At 40.5% G+C, this 21,998-nt stretch overlaps 1 protein-coding gene across 3 annotated transcripts in view; it reads left to right on the top strand.

Annotated features, from left to right (window-relative positions):
- Positions 1 to 21,998, top strand: part of LOC141908290 (endothelin-converting enzyme homolog) — a 64,367-nt gene that overhangs the window by 27,362 nt on the left and 15,007 nt on the right. Inside the window, exons 1-5 of one of the 3 annotated variants that reach the window (XM_074798269.1) lie at positions 1,691 to 1,819; positions 8,226 to 8,481; positions 16,510 to 16,713; positions 18,863 to 19,149; positions 20,223 to 20,291. In XM_074798269.1, the coding sequence (XP_074654370.1) occupies positions 1,796 to 1,819; positions 8,226 to 8,481; positions 16,510 to 16,713; positions 18,863 to 19,149; positions 20,223 to 20,291 (840 nt within the window). In that variant the 5' untranslated portion in view covers positions 1,691 to 1,795. Of the gene's footprint in view, positions 1 to 1,690; positions 1,820 to 7,732; positions 7,895 to 8,225; positions 8,482 to 16,509; positions 16,714 to 18,862; positions 19,150 to 20,222; positions 20,292 to 21,998 lie in introns of those variants that run through there. The other 2 variants (XM_074798272.1, XM_074798271.1) reach the window with 2 other exon arrangements.

The raw sequence follows: 21,998 nt of genomic DNA, 5'->3' as shown, positions 1-21,998 counted from the left end.
AAAGCGTATGATCAGGCCCTCGCCAAATTTGCGCAGGTCAAATTATTGCGCGTGAATCGCAACTGGTTCCGGAAGTGACTCACTTCACTTTATTTAAGCACCGTTTAGTATGAGTGAGTGGTTCATGTATGAACGCGCTCTCTAATTAGGCACGGGCCAAATTTGACTAGGGGTCTGATCCGGGCCGAATTGTCTCCGCGTGATCGCGGCTGCTCATCGAGCGCCACAGTTGTGAGTTTAGCATCTCTCACGGTTCGTAGCTTCGGACCCGATTCGACGGTTGATAAGACAGTGGATTCAGTTCCAACACGACGACACTATGATAAAGTCTGAGATTGTAATTTGACTCGCGCGAGTTCGAATCGATTCATTCTCCGTTTAAATTCAGCGCGAGTAAAATTTCAATCTTTAGACCGGCTTCCGTTTCGCTCTCAAGAAGGAATCAGCGATGTCGATGGACGGATAAAGATGCTGATAACGAAAGCTCTACGGCAATCAGCGTCCAGATGGTATAATTACCACTTACTCACAGTGTAAGCTATTGGATATATCATCATCATCATCATCGTCGGCGCAGATCTATATATCAATCTATTAGATCAATCGGTATATTATGAGTCACAGTCCCTCTCATCAGTCAGTGTGAAAAACTAACTCATTCTATTACTGCCATTTGGCTGGTGTCACCGTTCACAGCCCCAACTACCACTGACTGACTGACTGACTGTTCGATCTTCCAGATTTTATTTGTGGTGACAAAATGGATTACGTGTACGTTCCTGTAAGTACATAGTTTCAGTTGTTTGTTGAAATGTTCGTTTGCTGTAGAATTCTCACTGGGGTAGGATCCGAAGGGCATATTGTAACAGTTGCACACAGTTAACAGTGGACCCCTGGTAGACGAGCACCCTGAAGAAGGGGTCGATTCTCGAGGCCCCCTGGATTGTGGCGTAGCCAGTTGGTAATTTCCCTATCACAGCACCTTATTCCTTAAGGCGCTTTACAGCCTCATTTCTTCTCCATTTGTTCTTTCTTTTCGGCTTCCCGTTTTACTGGTGCTTGCGACAGCGGCCGTAGGCCTTACTCGGCCCTGCACACAGAAAGCTACTTTTCTTTCTACTTTTCTTTCTCTTTTTATAATCGTGCTCATCGAAAAATTGTTAATTCGATCGTTCGATCTTTAATCTCTGTATATAGCGCCTGTCATGGTTTCCGTGAAGTGAATTTGCATTCGAACTTGAACGGTGAACGGAATATAAAAAAGAATACAATTGAGAAAGAATCAAAATATGGCACAAATTAAAGTAGGCGGTAAAAACCAGTAAAAGAGCGATAAGGTGAAATGTTTTCTAAAAAGATTAATCTCGATGAACATTTTTAAAAGCGTGCTAATACTAATTTAAAAAACAACTCATGATAAAGCGTATGCGTAGCTCCTTAAATAGACCCTACTAGAATGACGGCATATTCGAAATAGAAAACAAGAGAATATAGACTTGACCTGAAAGAACAAGAAATATCGTTTTATGCATTATGTATGTATGTATGTGTGTATGTATGTATGTAAGTATGTATAACCAGTTTGATATAAACGCCGTAATTTGCCTGGAAGATGTCAGCACTGGTATTCATACACTACGCTGATATACCAGTGAGCTCAATCTGTGCCAATTTTCAGTCACAGAGCGCACACACACACACTCGCACACGCGTGAGCACGCGGGAGATAGGGATATAAAAACATGTGTCAAAGATTAAAGTGATATTTAACAGCGATTACGGATAGAATATACTGATGGGGAATTCCCCTTCGATTACGGTAAGTTTTTGTTAACATGTCTATGAAAACAATACGGTAGCAGTACTGATATTTGTGGTGAGTGGTGAATCCACTATCCGTGCATGCACATAGAACTTTATAACTGTTGGTATATATGCCCCTACCCGGACTCTACTTTGGGTGGGTGCGAATTTTGATACTGCGGAACTTATTTGGCAGCGGAACTGGTGCAAAAAACTAGAGGGGTTCTCGTCCAAAGAATTTTTTTTCAATTTGAAGCATTTTAGAGACATTTTCAAGCCAATGTTAGTGTCGTCGGTAAGTCACCGAAACACGATGCGTAGTCTGATAAATTTCGCACCCTACGCGCCCCTTGGGTACGGGCCTGGTATGTATATGTTATGTGTTTGCGAGATAGCTACTATATGTTTTACGTTACTTGAATATATCTTCAGGTATGCGCCGCACAGTATTATGTATTACTTACTCGTGTCGTGTCATAAACAAGAAAAACGAACTCGCGGTTTATTGACGCCGTGAAAAATAACACTTCTATAGAAAAATCGATAAAAAAAGTCAAGAGAGTTATTTTGGATTGGAATATGTCGATAATTGAATTGAAATCACTTGCAACCAGTCTAATCCCGATATATTAATGACGTAGGGCGCATCCTCTCTAAAGTGATCATTAAATTTTTTTATGCTGCAAAATAAACGCCCTAAATTCACAATTGTAATCGTTATTTTGAAACGCCGATATTGATGATGTAGTGCACAGAAAACTTTAAATAGCGCCATCATAGATATCTGCGTATATAAACATTATTGTCATGATTTTTACGGCATCAAAAAATGTACTTTTCGATGTAATAAACTAAAAAGTATAGCCCTAGTCTTAGAAAGGGCTCTTTTTTATACGATTATATGAATCAAAAATCTTATTGGCGTTGCAGCATGATATTTCCTAGGTGAGTTTCTTGGCACATAACACATTTGAAACTATGGACTAAATGAAATTTGCAGCTGAATTCATGGTATGGGCCTGCTTATTCATAGATCTAGTATAGAGATTCCTGGAATTACAGTATATATATTGTTGTTTGTAAATGCGTAGCAAACTAGAATAGCTATTGTGTTCATCCTGTTTATTAGGAATTGCTGATACGATCTGTTCGGAACTATTTTTTCTTGAATATCGATTGAGTATCTACGTAGGTTTAGGATAGCCTGGATTTCTAAAGTATCTGAATTCACTGGTAAAACATGCCAAATTTATAAAGGATCGCACCATCCTGGGATTTTCTAGGGCCAGAGAATCGCCAACACCCCTGATAATGTACTGCCCAAAGTTTGAAAAAACGGGGCGATTGGCAATGTCCCTCTCGGTATTTTCTGGCCCATAAAAAAACTTTCTGATGCTCCTATTATTGCCTATCATTTCTATATTCGATGTTTAACCCTTTCACTGCTGACTGATTAATCTCCGAAAGTGCTGGAGGTAATTTGAAAATTTCTATAAATTCCACCCCAGTGCGTTGAATAATGGGCACAGGGCTATATTACATCTACACCGTGGTGCGGCGTATGATTAGTTACTAATAATTCACTATTGCTGCCATCTTTTAATAGAGATAAGAACTTATTATTGATATATCAATACACCATGATGCGATGTACTAGCGAAGTCATCAAGTTAACACCGCACTGCGGTGTAGACGTACTGAAAGGGTTAAAAGCTCCCTGAAAACGAAGCTATATATAGTGACTGAATTATAGGACTTAGATCTTGAATAAATATGGAACGCAATATGGCACCCAATTCCAATTGAATGTGTGACATCTGGTCTAGTAACAATACTATATTGATCACTTGCGTTTTTGTAATCAAAGAATATCCATAGAAAACGCATTTTCTATTAACAGTCAAGTGAAAGATATGAGGATCAGAGTAGCTGGAGTCAAAGGTAAGGTTCCAGCGCTAGAGTTGGAGCTAGAGAAGCTCGTATCGAAGGAAGTTTGGATTAGTTGGCAGCTGGCGGCAGGGAACATAACAGTAGTCAAACAAAAAACACTCTAATCCGTGTAAACTATAGATTAATGGAAAAGTCATTTTAGGGAAGATTACAGTGGTTGGTGACAGGGGACAATCGCACGGAGGATCGCAGCGAAGTCACCGTCTTCGTAAAAAACCATCTCATAAATAACTCGTACGCGCTCGAGATCTATTCAACGATTGTCGGCATTCAGCAGACGACTTCTACGACGAACGACGATCGTAGTCATGAATTTTCATTAGATTTTGAAGAGTTCCTACTTCAATATTTAATTGTTTACTTTCGCGACGGTTCTCGCGAGCACTTCACGGTTGATAGCCGAAGTGGAGATACTGATAGAAGACGGTACCCGCGCCATCGCGTGTGCGCGCGGGGTGGTGTATCGGGTCGCGTTTAATTTATAGCTGCTTCAACGAATCTCTTCGCTACGTTTTCCCCCCAATCTCGATAGTCGCATGTTTCTATATGTAGTTTAATACCGTTTGTTAATTAGTCGTCGATGACGACGTCGCGGAAGCACCGGCGCGATGATAATAATTTTCACCATGGCAGTGCGCTATATAATTCAACTGTCGTCTGTCTATTTTATGGAAACTGCACGAACTGAAAATTCGTTTGGTAGCTTCACGATTGAATTAATTCGCGGTTAATGTAATCATATGTTATATATCGTCGTTGAAATGAGATGAATTCGCAGTATTCTAATGAAAGTGGTCTTTAAGTGGAAACTTGATAATCGGAATTCTTCACAAAAGCTACCTATGTAAAGAGTCGCTCCATATTCAAATACGAAGGCAGATAATTTCCGTTACATCGTAACTATCTGCGAACAATTTTTTTCATAAATTTTGTAGATTAACAATAATATTCATGACTAAAAACAGACTTTGTGAATAATCATTAAGCCAAACTTTAAAAAAAAAAATCAATTTAAGCCTTTATTAGATAAGAAAGATTATAAAGATATACTTGACATGCCAACTGATGCAGGGCACATATTTTTAGGCATGCTTAAAGCCAAACTCGGGTCGCACTTAAAGATCTGATCGTCTGCGACTCCTCTTAAGAACACTCATGTCCGATCACGAGGACGTGTTGCCGATTGGGCCAAGACTCGTTTGCCGCATATCAGCTACGCTCAGGTCACCTGAGATCCGCGATTATTTTGAACGGAACGCTTTAAATCATGTGATGTTTAACATCGCTGTTCATTGGCTACGACCTTATGATCGGTCATAAGTAAACTCGGGTCACGCAAGATCCGATTGGATCTGATCGTTGTAAGAAATGGAACATGTCCAATCGGCTTATGACAATCAATTTTAACGATCTTAAGTACACTCATGATGCCAAAATTCCCTGACTGGAAAATTGAGGCCTTAAGCAACCATTAAAAATGGTTGGCTAATTTCAAGCGTTGTGATTGGTCTAGAGCTGGCTGCCTGATGCGACAAGACCATTGTTGACTGCAATAAGACCATTAGATAGCAACCCAGGAACGTACTTTTGTAAAATTTTAAACCTAGAAATTTCTCCGATTCACTCGGGGAATTTCGTGTAATCACATGGAAAAATCAGGCAAAATCCAGGGAATTTGTAAATGGGCGGAAAGTGGCCATCCTGATTGTCAGAATATAGCTTATATATAAAGCCTTGATGCAAATTGTAAAATTTTCTGCCAAGACTTTTCCACTTCTACCATACAGCACAGATGTTTAATTGGTTAATAGCTACCCGATGGATAGATTTCGTCTTTCATCTAGAAATCTTATCGCCGAATTAGCACTTAGTTGATGATAAGTTTTCGCGATATCAATGGACTTAATTAAGGATATTTGCAGTCGCATGCGCGGGCGTGTCACCCTCGACGGATCTCATTTGTTAAATTGCACCTCGGTACCCGAGACGATTAGCCGCGCGCAGTCGCGGAAACAAGTTTCTAACAGAACAACGAGTGTAGCATTGTTATATGTGTGTCACCTTTGTATTAACACACGTAGATGGTTTTCATTAGACGGATGGGACGGAAGTTTCCTGGAGAATTGCCGCTCAATTTCAATACGCGCACGTAAATCGAATTTCGCCTGAAATGTTGATTTGCCGCTAATTTGAACGATCGAACGGTTTTTTCAATTCATCATTCGATTAACACCCTCTTACCCCTCCCCCCTCTATCGGTGCTCTCAGACTCATTTTGCTAATTTACTTTTCCGACAATGGTACTAGTTACAAGGACAGGTGTTAGTTTTAGAAAATTTCCCTATCGCCAAATATATATGATTTATATCATCCTTTGGACCCACTGGTCCCAGGCTAATTCCCGATTGCAAGCAATTATCCGCTATGACGGGAGAAAATCTCGGGAATATAATCAGCGCTTCAATGTTTGTCCTAGAGTTGGTTAAAACTTATAACTGTAAGGCATTATTTAGATAATGAAATACCTGATTAACCCTGTCAATGCTGACTCATGAATACCCGAAAGTGCTGGAGATGATTTAGAAAATTTCACTCCATTGTATTGAATGAAGCGCTTCAGTGTGTTTACACTGTGGTGCGGCGTATCGTTACTTACCTATATTTCACTGTTTGCAAGGTGCTGCCATTTTTAATACAGAGAATAACTAATAAGCAATAACATCAATACACCACAGTGCGGTGTACTAGCAAAGTCGAACGCTGATATATACACACCGCATGGCGGTGGTGTAGACGCACTGAAAGGGTTAATATGAGGACTTAAGTGACATATGGTTTGTTACAGATTAATTGATAAATTGATTACCTATAAAGGATTAATAAACGAGCCAGCAGATGTGGCTAGGTTGTTTATGTGAGAAAAACTGCATTTGTTTTCTACGAAGAGAAGAATACATATGAGTCATCTATCAGATATCATATCAATGATCAATTAAACTCCGATGGATATGCGAATGTACTTATGTCCTCAGTCTTATATGGTCACATTATCAAATCTAACTTATGAAGCCGAGCGCAATCTCTGGATATAAGCCCATCTTCGGTTTAAAGCCTTGATTGGAGTTCGTAATATCAGGATCTGCAACGCCAGCTTTCTCGCCATATCGCATGACTCATTTTCCACGACTTCATCAAAAAAATATATATTCCCTCCAAAGAAAAAGATGATTTAGTTGGGGATGTTTTTCATTATAAGCAGAAATGGTGTATAGAGAAATGGTTAATAGAGTAGAAATAATGCTTGACTACGACCTGCTGGTGGATTGTCGATTGCTACAGGGAGAATCCTAGCCCCGCCATGGCACACACACTATAGCCGGGACGATTTGGCTCGGGCCAAAATGGCCTGGATAAAGTCCAAGTCAAATTTGGCCCATGCCTAATTAGAAAGCGCAATCACATGTTAATCACTCACTCGATACTTATATCACTTCCAGAACCAGTTGCAATTCACATACAATGATTTGACCCATGCTTAAATTTGGCTTGGTTCTGGCCCGACGTTTTTGGCCCGGCCAAACAGGCCCAGTTGGCACCCATGTGAACGGTTGTTCCTGTCCCAAAAACGCTTCTGCGATCGCGGCTCATGTATTGTATGTGGGCAATCTAGCCCCTCCAGATTCAGCCAGAAGTCAGCTGTTTTCGAGGTAGTTTGATATCGGAGCGCTATCAAATTGATTTCATCAGTGAACACATGTTGAAAAGATAGTGTATGAAATTGTTAAAAGGTCTCCGTACTTAAATACATAGACTGCGTTAAAATTGGGCGTGCATAGGATTTGATGAGAGCAATAGAGATTACGTTTGAAAGGTTCTTCGTTCCACCTGGCAAGTGGAGAGCACTTTGTTTCGTCGGTTTATGATAAGTTTTATATATGAAAATTGAACATAATGATCGTTGATGAACTGCTCGGAAATAACATAATCCCGATTCGTAAAATGAAATAGAATGCATTTCTGCGCAAATAGAAGGAAATAGTTTTATTGCCGATTCATTCGCGTGTAAGTGGAAAATGTCTGATGAACGCGAACGCCTGATCAATGACGACGGTTTGGTCCAGAAACGAATTCAGGTGTTAACGTATATGTCTGACTTCCTGGACGACTCGAAGGTTTGAGTTTTATCTGGAATTTATAGGGAAAAGTTCCTAATTTTCAAAAAGTCGAAACTCAGCTATTCCATACATACCTTGATGTTACTCTGGAGGAGCGCATTTGAACTTCGCTTTTTTTGCATGGAATTATCGCGCTATATATATTTTATTATTATTATTATTATTATTAACATGATTATTATTATTATTATTATTTTTGTTATTATTATTATTAATTTTGTCACGAACCCGGTATTGTTTCTGCGATCGAATTTTCGTCGATTTTTTTTCAAACCTTTTTTTCAATTATTTTTTCAGATGACCGGCAATAAATATAAACGTACGAACTTCGAAGACGACGATGCCTCGGGCGCCGGCACGCCGCCGGCACGCAGCTACGAGCCGGGCATCGTGTTCAAGGCGAGCGCCAGCCTGTGGCACAGTCGATCGTTGCTGGAGAAAATGATGATTTTCCTCTTCCTCATATTCCTTCTCGTCGTCGTCATCCTTTCCATTCTTCTGTCAGCGGCGCCAAAAACGAAAGAGGTCCACAAGATAATCGACAAAACAAAAGGTATGTACGAATTGCTCAGATTTAACGCTGTAATTAGACATACAATTAGAAATTCACACGCAATAATTTGACCCGTGCTAACATTTGGCTCGGGCCTGGTCCGACGTTTTTGGTCGGGTCAAATTTGACCAGTTGCTCCGGGCCTAATTTGACACGGGCCGAGAATGCTCACGCGATCGCGGCTAATGCTCTGGGCGGTGCTCGGCGGGTTTAGGGATGAAAGCAGGATTTTAAACGATGCGTGTAAGTAGAGATCTTGTTATCGGGTTCCCGGGTTTCCGGGTTCCCGAGACCATTTCAGCCATGTGTATATCGATGTAGCGTTAATAGAATTGGCTTTCCGCGTCGGTGTTACTGCTGCTGCCGTGGCTGGTGTCGATGCTGTTGTGGTCAATTTACGAGATAATTTACATCTACGAGATTTTAGTAATGATTAGATCTATACCGCCCCGCGCGAGCTCGCGAGATGGACATTCTAATGTAATCTAATTTTATTCCCCATCGTCTGATTCTGATGTGCAACCGGAGCGTGCAGTATGATTACCGACGCGATGTAGAGGTATCAAGAACAGTGGTAAGGGTTGGTGTTCGTGCTCGCCGGGAACGCTGTCGGTTTTAGTGAAGATCGTGACGTAAGCGATGTTGAGGATTCTGATGAAATGTTCTTGTTGCTAAAGCTCCTCGATTCTCCGCTCCTGTCTGAAACCTAAAAGAAGCTGCGTGCGACATTAAAGGCCGGGATTCCCGAGGCTCCAAAAACCCACCAGATTTTTAGTATAAGCCACATCCCACTGGCAACTCTGCCAGCATATAGATTGTTTATCACGTTTGCGGAAATACTTGTAGTTCACACCAGCATCATGCAGTATCACAGTGACAAATAAAATTCAGGGATGAAAATCTTCCGACCATAGACGGATTTCCGACCTTCTCTTTTATTTTCTTCATTCCTGAGATCAGTGTAAATCGCCTCAATCGCACACGTCACATCGAAGCCGTAGTTAGGAGTGCTCCTTAAGACGGTTTTTGGCGTCTTAAGGAGCACTCTGGCCAATATGGTGTCTCATTCGAAAAGCGGCTCCGATTCGGAATACTCGGAATTACTCTTCTTAATTATAATTCTTGATTCCGAAATGGTGTTTTGGTAAAAATCGCTCTAGAAAAAGTTTGTACTTAAAATGGAGTTATATAGGTCATCAATCCGATGTGCTAGATAAACAAGACGAATGCCTTACAGAATTACGATTCAAGAAAACATTAGTTCATGTAAATTTCATTTAGATACATTAGAATTTTTGTTTATCATTCAAGTGATTAAGTGGTGGAATGAATCTCGAGCTGATTAATCAATATTTCATGAAATTCCATCTCCAATCGCAGTGGTTTTGAGGTAGTTATTCGGAAACTGGATAGTTTTCGAAAGCCGGGCCGACCTACGCCAGCTTTTGAAAGCAGTATCTGACGCGACCGATGGAGCATCGAGTGCCACAATATGTCACGGTAATGATAATCGAGGCGAAGTCATGTAAAATTCGATGATAAAACGCGATATCCGTGTTATAGTTACGCTATAATCTGTAGAGAATGCCACATGACGTTTCAACTATATTCTAACAGTCCTTTTCAGGAATGACTATACCAATCAACTATACTCGAGGAAACATTTTTCCGGACTTGATATTCCTTCGTTATTATTGCGGGTTTCTTCTCTACGCGGATCATGTTAAATTCATCGCGTTTGAAAGTTAAAGCGATTAGACGACGCGCGATCAATTAACATTGACGTGTTACGTGACGACGTGCACGAAGGGGCGATCTCGCCATTTCGAGACAAACTAACATTGATCGCGAAGCGGCGTGTCTGCCGGTAAATTACTCGTTAGTGATGACATCTCAGCTCGTACGCTGTAAATAGTTCAGACTGTCTCCAATTTTGAATATCATCTAGCTTAACGACTGCTATTGTTTGTTTTTATTTACCTAACTCCCATCCATCTTCGCAGTTTATTTGAAAATCGAATAAATTCGAAAATTTTTTCGAATATGAAACTCTGAACATGGGTGGAAGTATTCCGCCCGAGATGTGAGAAAAAAAAGCAATAGCAGTTGTTTAACCCATTCAGTGCGTCTACACCGTAGTGCGGTGTATAAATCAGTGATAGATCAGTGATAGTACACCGCACTGCGGTGTATTGATGTTATTAGTAATTAGTAATTATCTCTCTTGAAAAATGGCAGCATGTGTCAAACATAGTGAAATATCAGTAACTAACGTTACACCGCGCCGCAATATAGACGCACTATAGTGGTATTCCTATTATTCAACACACTGGTATGGAATTTTTTTAAATTTTCAAATTATCTCCTGCACTATAGGGTATTATATAGTCAGCATTGAGAAGGGTTAAGTTGATATTGTGAGTTTTCGCTCAATGTTCTGCGTGATATTTCGCTCGTATTCGGGATTCGTTCAGAATTGTCGAGTTATGTAATCCACCCACGACTGATACGATATCGAGAATGATAAGGTTTTAGTAATTTATAACATAACTCGAATGATCTCTGACGAGATAATGATCAACGCTTGTTGGCAGAAACGTGGCTGTCCACCTGATGGACTGAACCACTGAACCATGATTCTGGCTATAGAAATCGCTATTTAGTCGGTTCTAATTTGGCCCGTAGGTGGATATGGGCGGCCATAGCAGGAAAAATACCGCAAATATACTATCCGTATAGTATCGCCCCCTTGTGTCAGTTAGCGGTCACTACATGATTTGAGGGTACACTTCGACGGTAGACTATGACATGAAGTATAGGTAAATAGATGAAATACTTATTATGGAGGTGAATTGAAACTGCTATAATTGCCTGTCAATCACAGTGTCGTGTCTAGCTGGACTAGTGATCATAGTTAATCTAAATGTCACTTTAACATTGTGTTAATGTACGGAACTGATTTGGTCGTTTCTAAATTGGTCTGTTCCAGATGCAGGCCAAATTAGGACGTACTAACTAGTCATAGTGTGAACTCCTGAACCCTACCGCCCTCGGTATCTGCCACTGCTTATCTTAGCCAATACCTCCTAATTTGTTATTTTAAATCAATTTTTGATCTGGCAAAGAATGGGCCCAGTGTGCCACCTAGAAACAGAAATAGGCATTAAAAACTGTTTTTCAGTGACACGACCTCGAAGATATGATCTCATTATCGGGGTTGAAATTCAAAAAGTTTTCTGGACAAAATTTAGCAAATGGCCCACGATACAACGCATCGAAAATGCAATGGGAACTAACACATGCTAATTTCGGAATTCCAGCCTCAGCCCGAGAACTGTTGTCGTCTTGTAAATGTAAAAATCATGCATGGATAGCCGTGTATGGTATTGTATAGCTGAAACCATGTTGCCTGTGATTTGAACCGATGTGAATCAGTCGACCTCTCGGGAAGTCTGTATCATGTTCGGGTCGTGTTCGCCATTATCTATACTGTCGTCTGCGACGTCTCTGTCCGACATCCCGTGCTACCCAGCGGAATCACTACCATCCAATACTGCCGCTAGATCACACTAATTACCGCCGTGGTCGGTCGCCTCGTCGACAGAAACGCCGCCGTGACGATCATTAATGAAATTATTGGCAGTTAATTGAAGACCGGTTCTTCCCGGGAGAGCGATCAATCGCGTTACTCGAGACTCGGCTCCTAGAGTTGTAAAAATGACGAACACCAGGTTTAGATATGATTGTATTCAAAACGCATTCATGTTTTCATATAGCTAGAGGAATTATTATTTAAATGTACTAATCGCGAAAAGATCAAAGCTGCTGGCTAAACCAAGGGCTCAGATCATATATAACTTAAATATAAATAACTTTACCATGCATTAGTTTTTGTTTTTGGTTCTCGGGCTTTTGTAGGAACCTTATTCTCGTACTGTTTGTCTTTCAGCTACTCGGCTTCTTTTCTAGTGGGTCGATCTCGATGAAACCTGGCCGACGAAATGTTACCCTAGCTCTGTCTATCCGTATAACCTCTCGACTGCGAAACCAGATCAAAGCCGCGATCACATGAGCATTGTTGGCCCGACCAAAAACGTTGGACTAGGTCAAATTGTCTTCGTGTGATCGCAACCTGAGATTAGCTTGGTTCTAACATCTCGTAAACCATAACTGTGGAATTGGGTTCAGAGTTGAATTAGACTCATAACTGCTGAACAGGATGTACTGAATCGAACGAGATAGAAGTCGCAATCACACTAGGGCTTTTGACCAGGTCAATTGTGCGTACTGGTGCCAAGTGGGTCCATGCCTGGTTGACACAGGCAAGAAAAAACCCATCAAACTAGAATATTTCAGATTTTAGGACGGGTCAAATCATTCTATTCCGTGTGAATGCCAAAGCATCGTGTTGATAGTATTTTAGTAACATGTGAATGTGTTGTTGTAACGACTAAGAGAAGTGAAATTACGCGCACTCACCAGGATCGAACCTAGGTCTCGGTCGCGCAAAGCAAATGTGCTAACCAGTAAACTAATAGAACTAGTCCACTTGGCCAGTGCTTTTACAGCTTGTCGTATATGAGTAACACTGTTTTAGGCAATGGCCAAATACGGCTTTGGCCTGGTCCAGGTAATTTTGACCCGGGCCAAGCAGCTTTCTTGTGATCACAGCTATAGCGTGGGCCTGACTCCAGGGAAAAAGAGTTTAAGTCCACGGTGGAACCGATTTCACTGGTTCGCGTTCCGTCGACAAATCCGTATAATAACAAAGTTTGTTTCTAGTTCTGCGACTATCGACGTTTTGAATAGGAATGAACGCGATATCGTTCGTAAGACCCGGGGAGACGACGCACGATAATGATAATAATAATATCATCGGGCGCGATAAAGCTGACGCACAATAATAATATCATCGGGCGCGATAAAGCTTCGTTCTCAATTACTCAACCTTTCAAGAGCAGATCGGGTATCGCAGCCGATGTGTCTGCGTTGATAATTCTACGCCGAATTAATGACCCGTGTCGTCCATATGCGATATCATTCATAAATGTCAAACTCGCTTCCATCGGATATTGATGGATTGATGTCGACCTCCGCGTGTATCGGAACCGCTGATTGTAACCGCTCTCAGTGAGCAATGAAGTTTGCCCAGCGATTACCAGTTTCCACAATCGCGTTAGAAAAGCTCTATATGATTCCTCTGACAAACTTAAGAATTAAGACCGTTTTTATTCTCCGAGCCTCTCAATGAGAAATGATGGTCTCAATGAGAAATGATGGGTTCCCGTGTCGAATAAGCCCAACGCACACGGCAAGGAAAAGATGTTTTGTTTGATCCTCTTGAAAAAAGACGTTTTCGATCTATCTTGTTATGCCGTGTGCGCGTTAAAGTCAAAACACAAAACGCCAAACAGAAAAACGTTTTTTACTAAAACAAGCATTGCTTGATTTGTGTAGTCAAAAACGTTTTTCATTTTCATTTATTTGACAAACTTATGATCATTTATAATACAAAAACAACAGGTTATAACGTTATAACATAAGTTTGTCTGGGGATTCAAAAAACCGATTGGGTTTTTCATCCTATGTGTGATAGATTTTTTTGTGTTATGCAAAACATCCACAACTGAATAACCAATCAGCGAGCAACAATCCCATACATCAAACATGACATGTACACAAATTGATGTGAGTAACTGAGTGCATTGTTGTCTCCATTGATTCCATGGTTCAAGAAATGTTTTCTGTGCGTTGAACGCTTTATCGTTTTGAGGGTAAAATTTTTAATAAAAATGTTTTAGGAAAATCTTGTTTTCTGTTTTGGTGAAACAAATGTTTTGCCGTGTGTGGCCGGGATTACCAGTCTCCGCAAGGGATCATTCATTTGCTGTGTACGCATTAAATTTCAATTTTTCAACTCCCTCTGCCCTGTACGCAAAATCTGCCATTTGTTCATATATGTTAAGCATTACAGTACGCAATTGCACTGAGCCCTCCCCTCCCCTAATGCGTACATGATAAATGCATAACCCCGACGGCTCAATTTGATTCCTCCTACGAACTTAAGAATTATGACCGTCTTCTCCGAGCCCCAGTTACTATAAAAAGTCATAATAATGAGCTGAAGCATGCTAAAACCATGAATCTATAAAAGCTGGTTGACGAAATATCACTAGTTATGATCGCGGTAATGCCTTCATCTGTATTGTTGATTACACTCATAACCAGGATAATGTGGTATCCCGCAAATATTTCTTCATTCTGCGTGTGTTTATGGACATGGTTGGCAAAAGAGTTAAGATATGATATGAGAGCCTCGTTCACACGACAGTTTTTTTGCCCAGGCAAAATTTGGAGCCGGATGAGGCCTGAGCCCACTGTTCACACGGGTGTCAAATGGTCCTGTGCCTGTTCAACCCAGGCCAAACTTGGGTTGACCGTAAACGTCACACCAGGCCCGTTCAAAATTTTAGCAGCACGGGTCATTGCTTGGGAATGCTTACTTGTTACGGAAGGGACTCACTTAGCTTTATTTAAGCATCGTTTAGTATCGAGTGAGTAGTTAACGTGTGAACGCGCTCTCTAATTAGGCACGGGCTAAATTCGACTCCTGTCTGACCCGGGCCAAATCGTCTCCGTGTGATCTCTGGGCCAGTTCTAAGCTAACCAGGCACTTATTGTCGTGATGGCTTTATACGTAATGCTTCACAAAGAACAAACATGTTATAGGTATTATTTCATTTTTTTATCGCTAATAATAGCTTTCGTTATTCACGCGTTCGGAGTATCGGTGTAGATTCAATTTTCCGGGTAAAGAACAGAACGTCGGAAGCCTTAAAATCTTCCGTTTGTCAGTCGGACCTGTTTCTTCTTCTAACTGTTATAAGATCGTCATGGAAACGGCATCAGTTCTGTCAGATTGGTTACAGTTAATCAAATAATATATTAGGGAGATTATACGCGACGGGTCGAGTATCTCGGCTGAAATGTGTTCGTCGAGATGATATTAGTAGCGCCGGGACCCCCCGTCCCATGTGACTGGAGAAAATAATCTACGAGAAACTTAGGACGATTGTTGCAAAAATTTGTCAGTTATTTTCATGGTTTGGCTTTGTTGACCCTTGATTATCTGCCATCGCTGTTTTCTGCCCAAATTTATAACGAATTTTCGAATTTTCAATCAAATTTTTCTAGTTAGAATACTCAAATCATTCAATCGACACTGAAAAGTACTTAAACAGAGTCACTTCCGGAACCAGTTACAATTAATGCCCAATAATTTGACCCAAGCTAAAATTTGGCTCTGGCCTGGTCCGACACAGGCCCATTTGGCACCTGTGAACCTTTTCAGACCAAAAATGCTCATGTGTTTGTGGCTTGAGAACTGAGAACACATGAATTCTTTAAAAAAAGCCCTCCTGATCGGTCTTCGTGATACCGATAATCCTTTCAAGGAAAATAGACGATTCAATTTGAACTGAAATTGATTGTAAATGGCATGATATGAAAAAGCATTCCCGGTGTTAACAGTTCTTTGAGAGAATTCGATGAAATATTGAATTCAAATTCGAACGTGATCGTTTCCTTAAACAACTCGTGCATGAATTTTTGATGAAAATTGCCAATGGAAATCTCTCCGTGATTCTGGTTTAACCCTTTCAATGCTGACTAATCAATACCCCAAGGTGCTGGAGATTTGAAAATTTTAAAAAATTCCACACCAGTGTGTTTAATAACAGGCATACCGCTATCATATCATCATATCATAGTTCATCTTCACCATGGTGCGGTGTATTGTTATTAATATTTCACTATGTTTGATAAGTGCTGCTATTTTTCAATAAAATAGAGATAAAAACTAATTACTATTAGCATCAATACACCGTCATGCGGTGTACTAGCAAAAGTACATCACAGATTTATACACCGCATTGCAGTGTAGAAGCACTGAAAGGGTTAATGGCACTTTTCAGATTTTCAGACAGAAATCATAGGCGTAAATCTTTACCCATTTTTTATATTTTGTAGATTATTGCGTGAGCCCGACTTGCATAACGGTGGCGAGCCGAATCATCAACGCGATGGATCGCGGCGTAAATCCGTGCGACGATTTCTACACGTACGCCTGCGGCGGCTGGATCAAAACGCATCCGATACCCGAGGGACATTCCAGATGGGGAACATTCGGCGAACAGTGGAAGAAAAATCAACTAGTCATGAAAAATGTATTAGGTAATGATATTTGTTTAGCGCCTGGAAGCTGAATATTAGATTGTTTCGAGGAATACAGCGTGAAAATATGTCGTGTCGTCGGGTTTTTCTACGGAGCAACGAACTGTTTGATAATCGGCGTTAAGTTCCGCAAAAGGGTCCGCGTTCCCTGATTAACCTATTAGCCCTCGAGCTGCCTGCATCCACCTGCCTACAACTCAAACTGCCCACATCCGTCGTGCCCATTACGTAGATTTTGGATTTTTATTACCCAATCAGTAACTAGAATTTGATAACACAATCAGTAACTGGGATAGGTCATTCTCGCTGCGATCGTAACTGAAATTATGACTAGGAGTACCTTTCGTATGCGATCGAATTCCATCTCGAGTCATTTGTCTATCAGTGTATTAATCAGTCAAGAGGTTCATGAAAACGCTAATAGCTGGCAAATGCGATTTTACATTCTCCAAGAAAGTGCCATTAATGGTCCTTATACGTAGACCTTAAGTCATGAAACAATACATTCAATATAATGAATAATCGGTATTACTTAACATGATGTTTAACATGGTTACAAGGGATGATAACGAACTAGCCAGTATAGGCTGTACTTAGAATCAAAGCACCAAAACCCTGTGCGCAGTGCATTATAGGTGCTGCAATAGAAACAGAAATAGTAACTAGTAATGATAATATCATAGAGTGACACTAAATTTTGAAAAAGATATGATATTGATAGTAATAATAATGATGATAATAGTAAAAGTGATAGTAATGATAATAATGATGAAAGGAATAATAATATTGATAATGATAAATTCATGGTGAGAAGCAATAGGTTAATGATAAATTGTTTACAATTAATTTCATATGAAAATATTATTTCAATAACTATTAGAAGATATTTCTAAACCTCGAAACAAGAGAGCGGATACTAGGAGCTTTATGGAGTTATCTAGCTTACCGATACGTATATATCTCTAGGGGAAAAAAATCGACAGACGAAATGACATTCATTTCAAATCTTTATAATCGTTATATTTTCAGACAGCTCTATGTACGCGTGTGCATTCGAGCGGAATATTAACATCGCGCGATATAACGTCGTATCTCGGCCACGAACCGGTCTAACGTTTTCGGAAAGCCGTTCGCTTTCGCCGCGAATCGAAAAATTTCATTTCAATTGGTCGGGTAATTACTACCGTTGAAGTCGCGAACGCTTCTCGCCCCGCGGGAATACGTCGGGTTTTTTTTTTTCTTAGTTCGAAAGCATCTTCGAAAGCGCCGCGATTGACGCGGAGTAATAAAGACAGAAATTAATAGCTGACAGCCAATTTCTGTAGATGAGATGAGAGAAAAACTAATTTCGGTAATCTGTCCCCATTGAAATCAATACGGATTGATACGCCGACTGAATATTCACCCCGGAGGAGGAGGTATGATACACGCGCAGTTAGTCGCCGCTATAAAACATACGCGTCATCAATAAGAAACATTTTTTCATTGGCGTCTGGTTTTTTTTTTTTACACTGTAAAAACCGTTACATTAATGTTTATATACGTTGATAACTATGATGCGTTATATAAGGGGTTCTGTGTGCACTATGTCATCAATATTGGCGTTTCAAAATAACAATTACAATTGTGAATATTTGCGTTTATTGTTATTAACTATATTTCATAACTCTTCATTTAGTTTTGATAAAATTTTGATAATTATTTTTGAGAGAAATAATTATTCTCATTTTTTTCAAATAAATGAAACTGAAACTGAAACAGAGGATGTCATCATATATCGGGGCTTGACTGGTTGCCACGCAATTCATTTCAATTATCGATATATTCAAATCCGAACTCAATCGCAGCTCAACCTTCTTTTATCGTCGTTCATATGACTGTATGTATGGAGCGCTGTGTGGGACATTATCTTGATTCTCCACAGCAAATTAAGAAAAATCTCACGCGTGAATTTAGAAAAATTCTCAACAGCGAATTCAGAAAAATCTCGACAGTGGTTTAAGATTAAATCAGCATTGAGATATGAAATCAGCGTATCAGGTTTTAACATATCAGCGTATAGTTTGATAATGTCCCAAGCGGCGCCCCATATGTATGCCTACCTCCCGCTTATGCAGTTTAATCAAATCTTTCATTATTCGTTATTCAGAAATGCCTTTGAAATCGTCTAAAAGCGAAGCGGAGACGAAAGCTAAACTCTACTACCAGTCGTGTCTCGACAAGAACGGAACGATCGACAAACTCGGCATAAAACCGTTGTTGGACCTGTTACGAGATTTCGGTGGTTGGACGATCAGCAACTCGTCGGGCGTGTGGGACTCGAACGGCTGGGATTTTCAGCGAACGCTCGAGAAAGTTCACATGTTGGATTTAGGCGTGTTGTTCGTGACGTGGGTCGGCCGCGATGAGAAAAATACATCGAGGAACATTATACAGGTACGTTACAAGTAGAACGGATAGCCGTATTTGAAAATCAATAGGTTTTGCATGTATTAACCCTTTCAGTGCGTCTACACCGCACTGCGGTGTATAAATCGGTGATGAATTTTGCTAGTACACTGCACTGCGGTGTATTGATGTAATTATAATTAGTAATTATCTCTCTTGAAAAATGGCAGCATCTGTGCAAACATAGTGAAATATTAGTAATTAACGATACACCGCGCCGCGTTGTAGACGCACTATAGTGGTATTCCCGTTGACGCACTATAGTGGTATTCCCGTTATTCAACACACTACAGTGGAATTTTTCAAAATTTTCAAATTATCTTCAGCACTATAGGGTATTATTAAGTCAGCACCGAAAGGGTTAAGACATCCATATCTGTGAAATATCCTCTCTGTCAAATGATGCTGTATGGTCCCCCCCTCTACCCCCACCCACTGGATTGGAATGAAATGGTCTACAATCGATAACGTTTCAGTCCTTGGAGGCAAGTACCTAATAAAATACGAGTGATTTGCTCAATATATATGCAGATAACCACTAACATAGTGCACGACTGAGCACTAGGGCACAAGAATATATTAGTTCCTCGCTCAACTATTGTCCTTTGATAAGGTTGTACACCATCATTTGACTAAGTGGAATTAGACGGAGTGAAATTAGTGTAAGGCACCATTTACAACCTTTTCGTCTGCCTCCATGGTTGCAGGCATGGGGCTATGCGTTCTGATGTGCATCCAGCCTCTATAGTATCCTTTAGACATGCGTGTACAACCGGCGAACGTGATGTCGTGTACACCATCATTTGACTAAGTGGAATTTGCTTATGCATTCTGATGCTCATCCAGCCTCTGTGGCATTCATCCATCCATCCATTAGACCTAAGTGTAAAACGTATAGAAAAACATATTTGTGAATGTATTTCCGATATTGTATGCAATCCCTAACATGTTGCTATGTCAAAATAATCTTTACAGTTCGGTCAGTGATGCCTGACTAAAATCTTTCATAAAGATATCAACATGTGACTGATGATTTCATTTCAGCATTTTATCTTTTGTAGGTAGATCAGAGTGGAATCGGTCTGCCCAGTAGAGAATATTACCTTAATAAAACGGTCGACGAAGACAAGGTATGTTTTTCGTAGACATCTACATTATCCTTCGACACCTCTTAATGCAATGACACAAATCTAAGCCATCGATCATTAGGATGTTTAGATATGACTTATGTTACACAAATACCAGGGGGGGGGGGCAACTCAATACATCTAATCACATACTAGAATAAAGCGCTTCTACGTGGCATTGTGATACGTCGTGACACTAGGCAGTGCTTCAGCGTATCAGAACTAAGCTTGATATGGTCATATACAGACACCAGGACCTAGTTACTTTTGCCCCCTTCCCTGGGGAGAAGTAAATCCGAGCAGCTACTAGGCGCTCATGAGTCATATCAGGCCAGGTACCCATTTACTCCTGGATGGAAGCAATGACGATAAGTGTCTTGCTCGGGGACACGACGGTAATGTACAGGGTTATAACCCATGACCTGATTTCCCACAGTCGAACGCTCTAACAACTCTCCCATACCGCTCCAGGAGTTAATTAGTTAGTTTCAAATGTTATCACTTTGACGTCAAATCTTAAAGAGAACTGCGGAACCAGGTCCAGCATCCCAGGTCTCAATTGATTGCTACGAAATTTTCAATCATTGAAGGGTTTTTTACAGAAAATTTCTGTCGATAGACAAGAGGTTAATGTCACGAATGAATCATATTGTAGAAATCACAGTCAAACTACTCATGATTGCGTTGTTGTGTCGGCGCTGATGACTCTTAACGATGATCAGTACGGAGAGTACCGTAGTTACCTGGAGGAGCTGCGACAGTAGTTGAAGTACTGTTCACTCGAGCCGGACATCCCTTATCTTTTCCGCAATTGCTCTAATTCATTTTCGTCGACGTCTTCAGCAATTACACGCTTGATTTCCGCAAGATTCAAGGTCTAGACGTCGAGAACGGAACTCTGATTAACGGCGATGCTCAAGTCGTGAGCCATTTATATGCGGAACCAGAGTCTGTTCTTATCCTTCCCATGCATTAACCCTTTCAAGGCGGCTACACCGCAGTGCGGTGTATGAATAGATGATGAACTTTGCTGGTACGCCACATTGCAGTGCAATGATGTTATTAGTAATTAGCTTTTGATTTCTATTGAAAGATGGTAAATGACATAATAATAACTAGCAATACACTGCACTGTGGTGTAGACGTGGTACTTCTTTGTTCAACGCACTGGGATGAAATTTTTCAAATTATCTCCAACACTTTCGGGTATTGATTAGTCAGCACTGAAAGGGTTAAGCTGCAACTGAGCTACTTGCCTTTTTATCCAGTTTCGTCGTCATTTATGATTTGAAAGTTGATGAAGCACTCGACGCGATTCAGAAGTTGCCACCGCTCCCATTCGCAGAACATTAGTATTCGCCGAACGTACTGCTCCTCTCAATGAAAAATTTTTCACTATTTCGTGAAGACGTTCAGTAATTCGAATTGGTTATGCAGTAGTTCTCATGACGGTTGACACGTTAATGTATTCATGAAACTGGATTCATGGCTTTACGTATTAAGTGCCGTATCGACTCCGTCTGATTTGAGATATAGGAATACTAACGTACACAACGTACCTTCGGCAGGGGCAGATCCACGGCTTATATTGAGGGGTAGCACCCGATGAAACAGGCGATGATTATAAAAAGAGGCACTATCCATGAGTAGTGAAAAGGGGTCTGGTTGCCCTTCTCAAGGAAAATTTTGAAAAATAAGCTTTTGTAGGTA

Source organism: Tubulanus polymorphus, chromosome 7 (assembly GCF_964204645.1).
Source record: "Tubulanus polymorphus chromosome 7, tnTubPoly1.2, whole genome shotgun sequence".
NCBI classification, from domain to species: domain Eukaryota; kingdom Metazoa; phylum Nemertea; class Palaeonemertea; order Tubulaniformes; family Tubulanidae; genus Tubulanus; species Tubulanus polymorphus.
Note: the sequence above shows the minus strand (reverse complement) of the source record. Positions and strands in the feature narration are given on the sequence as shown.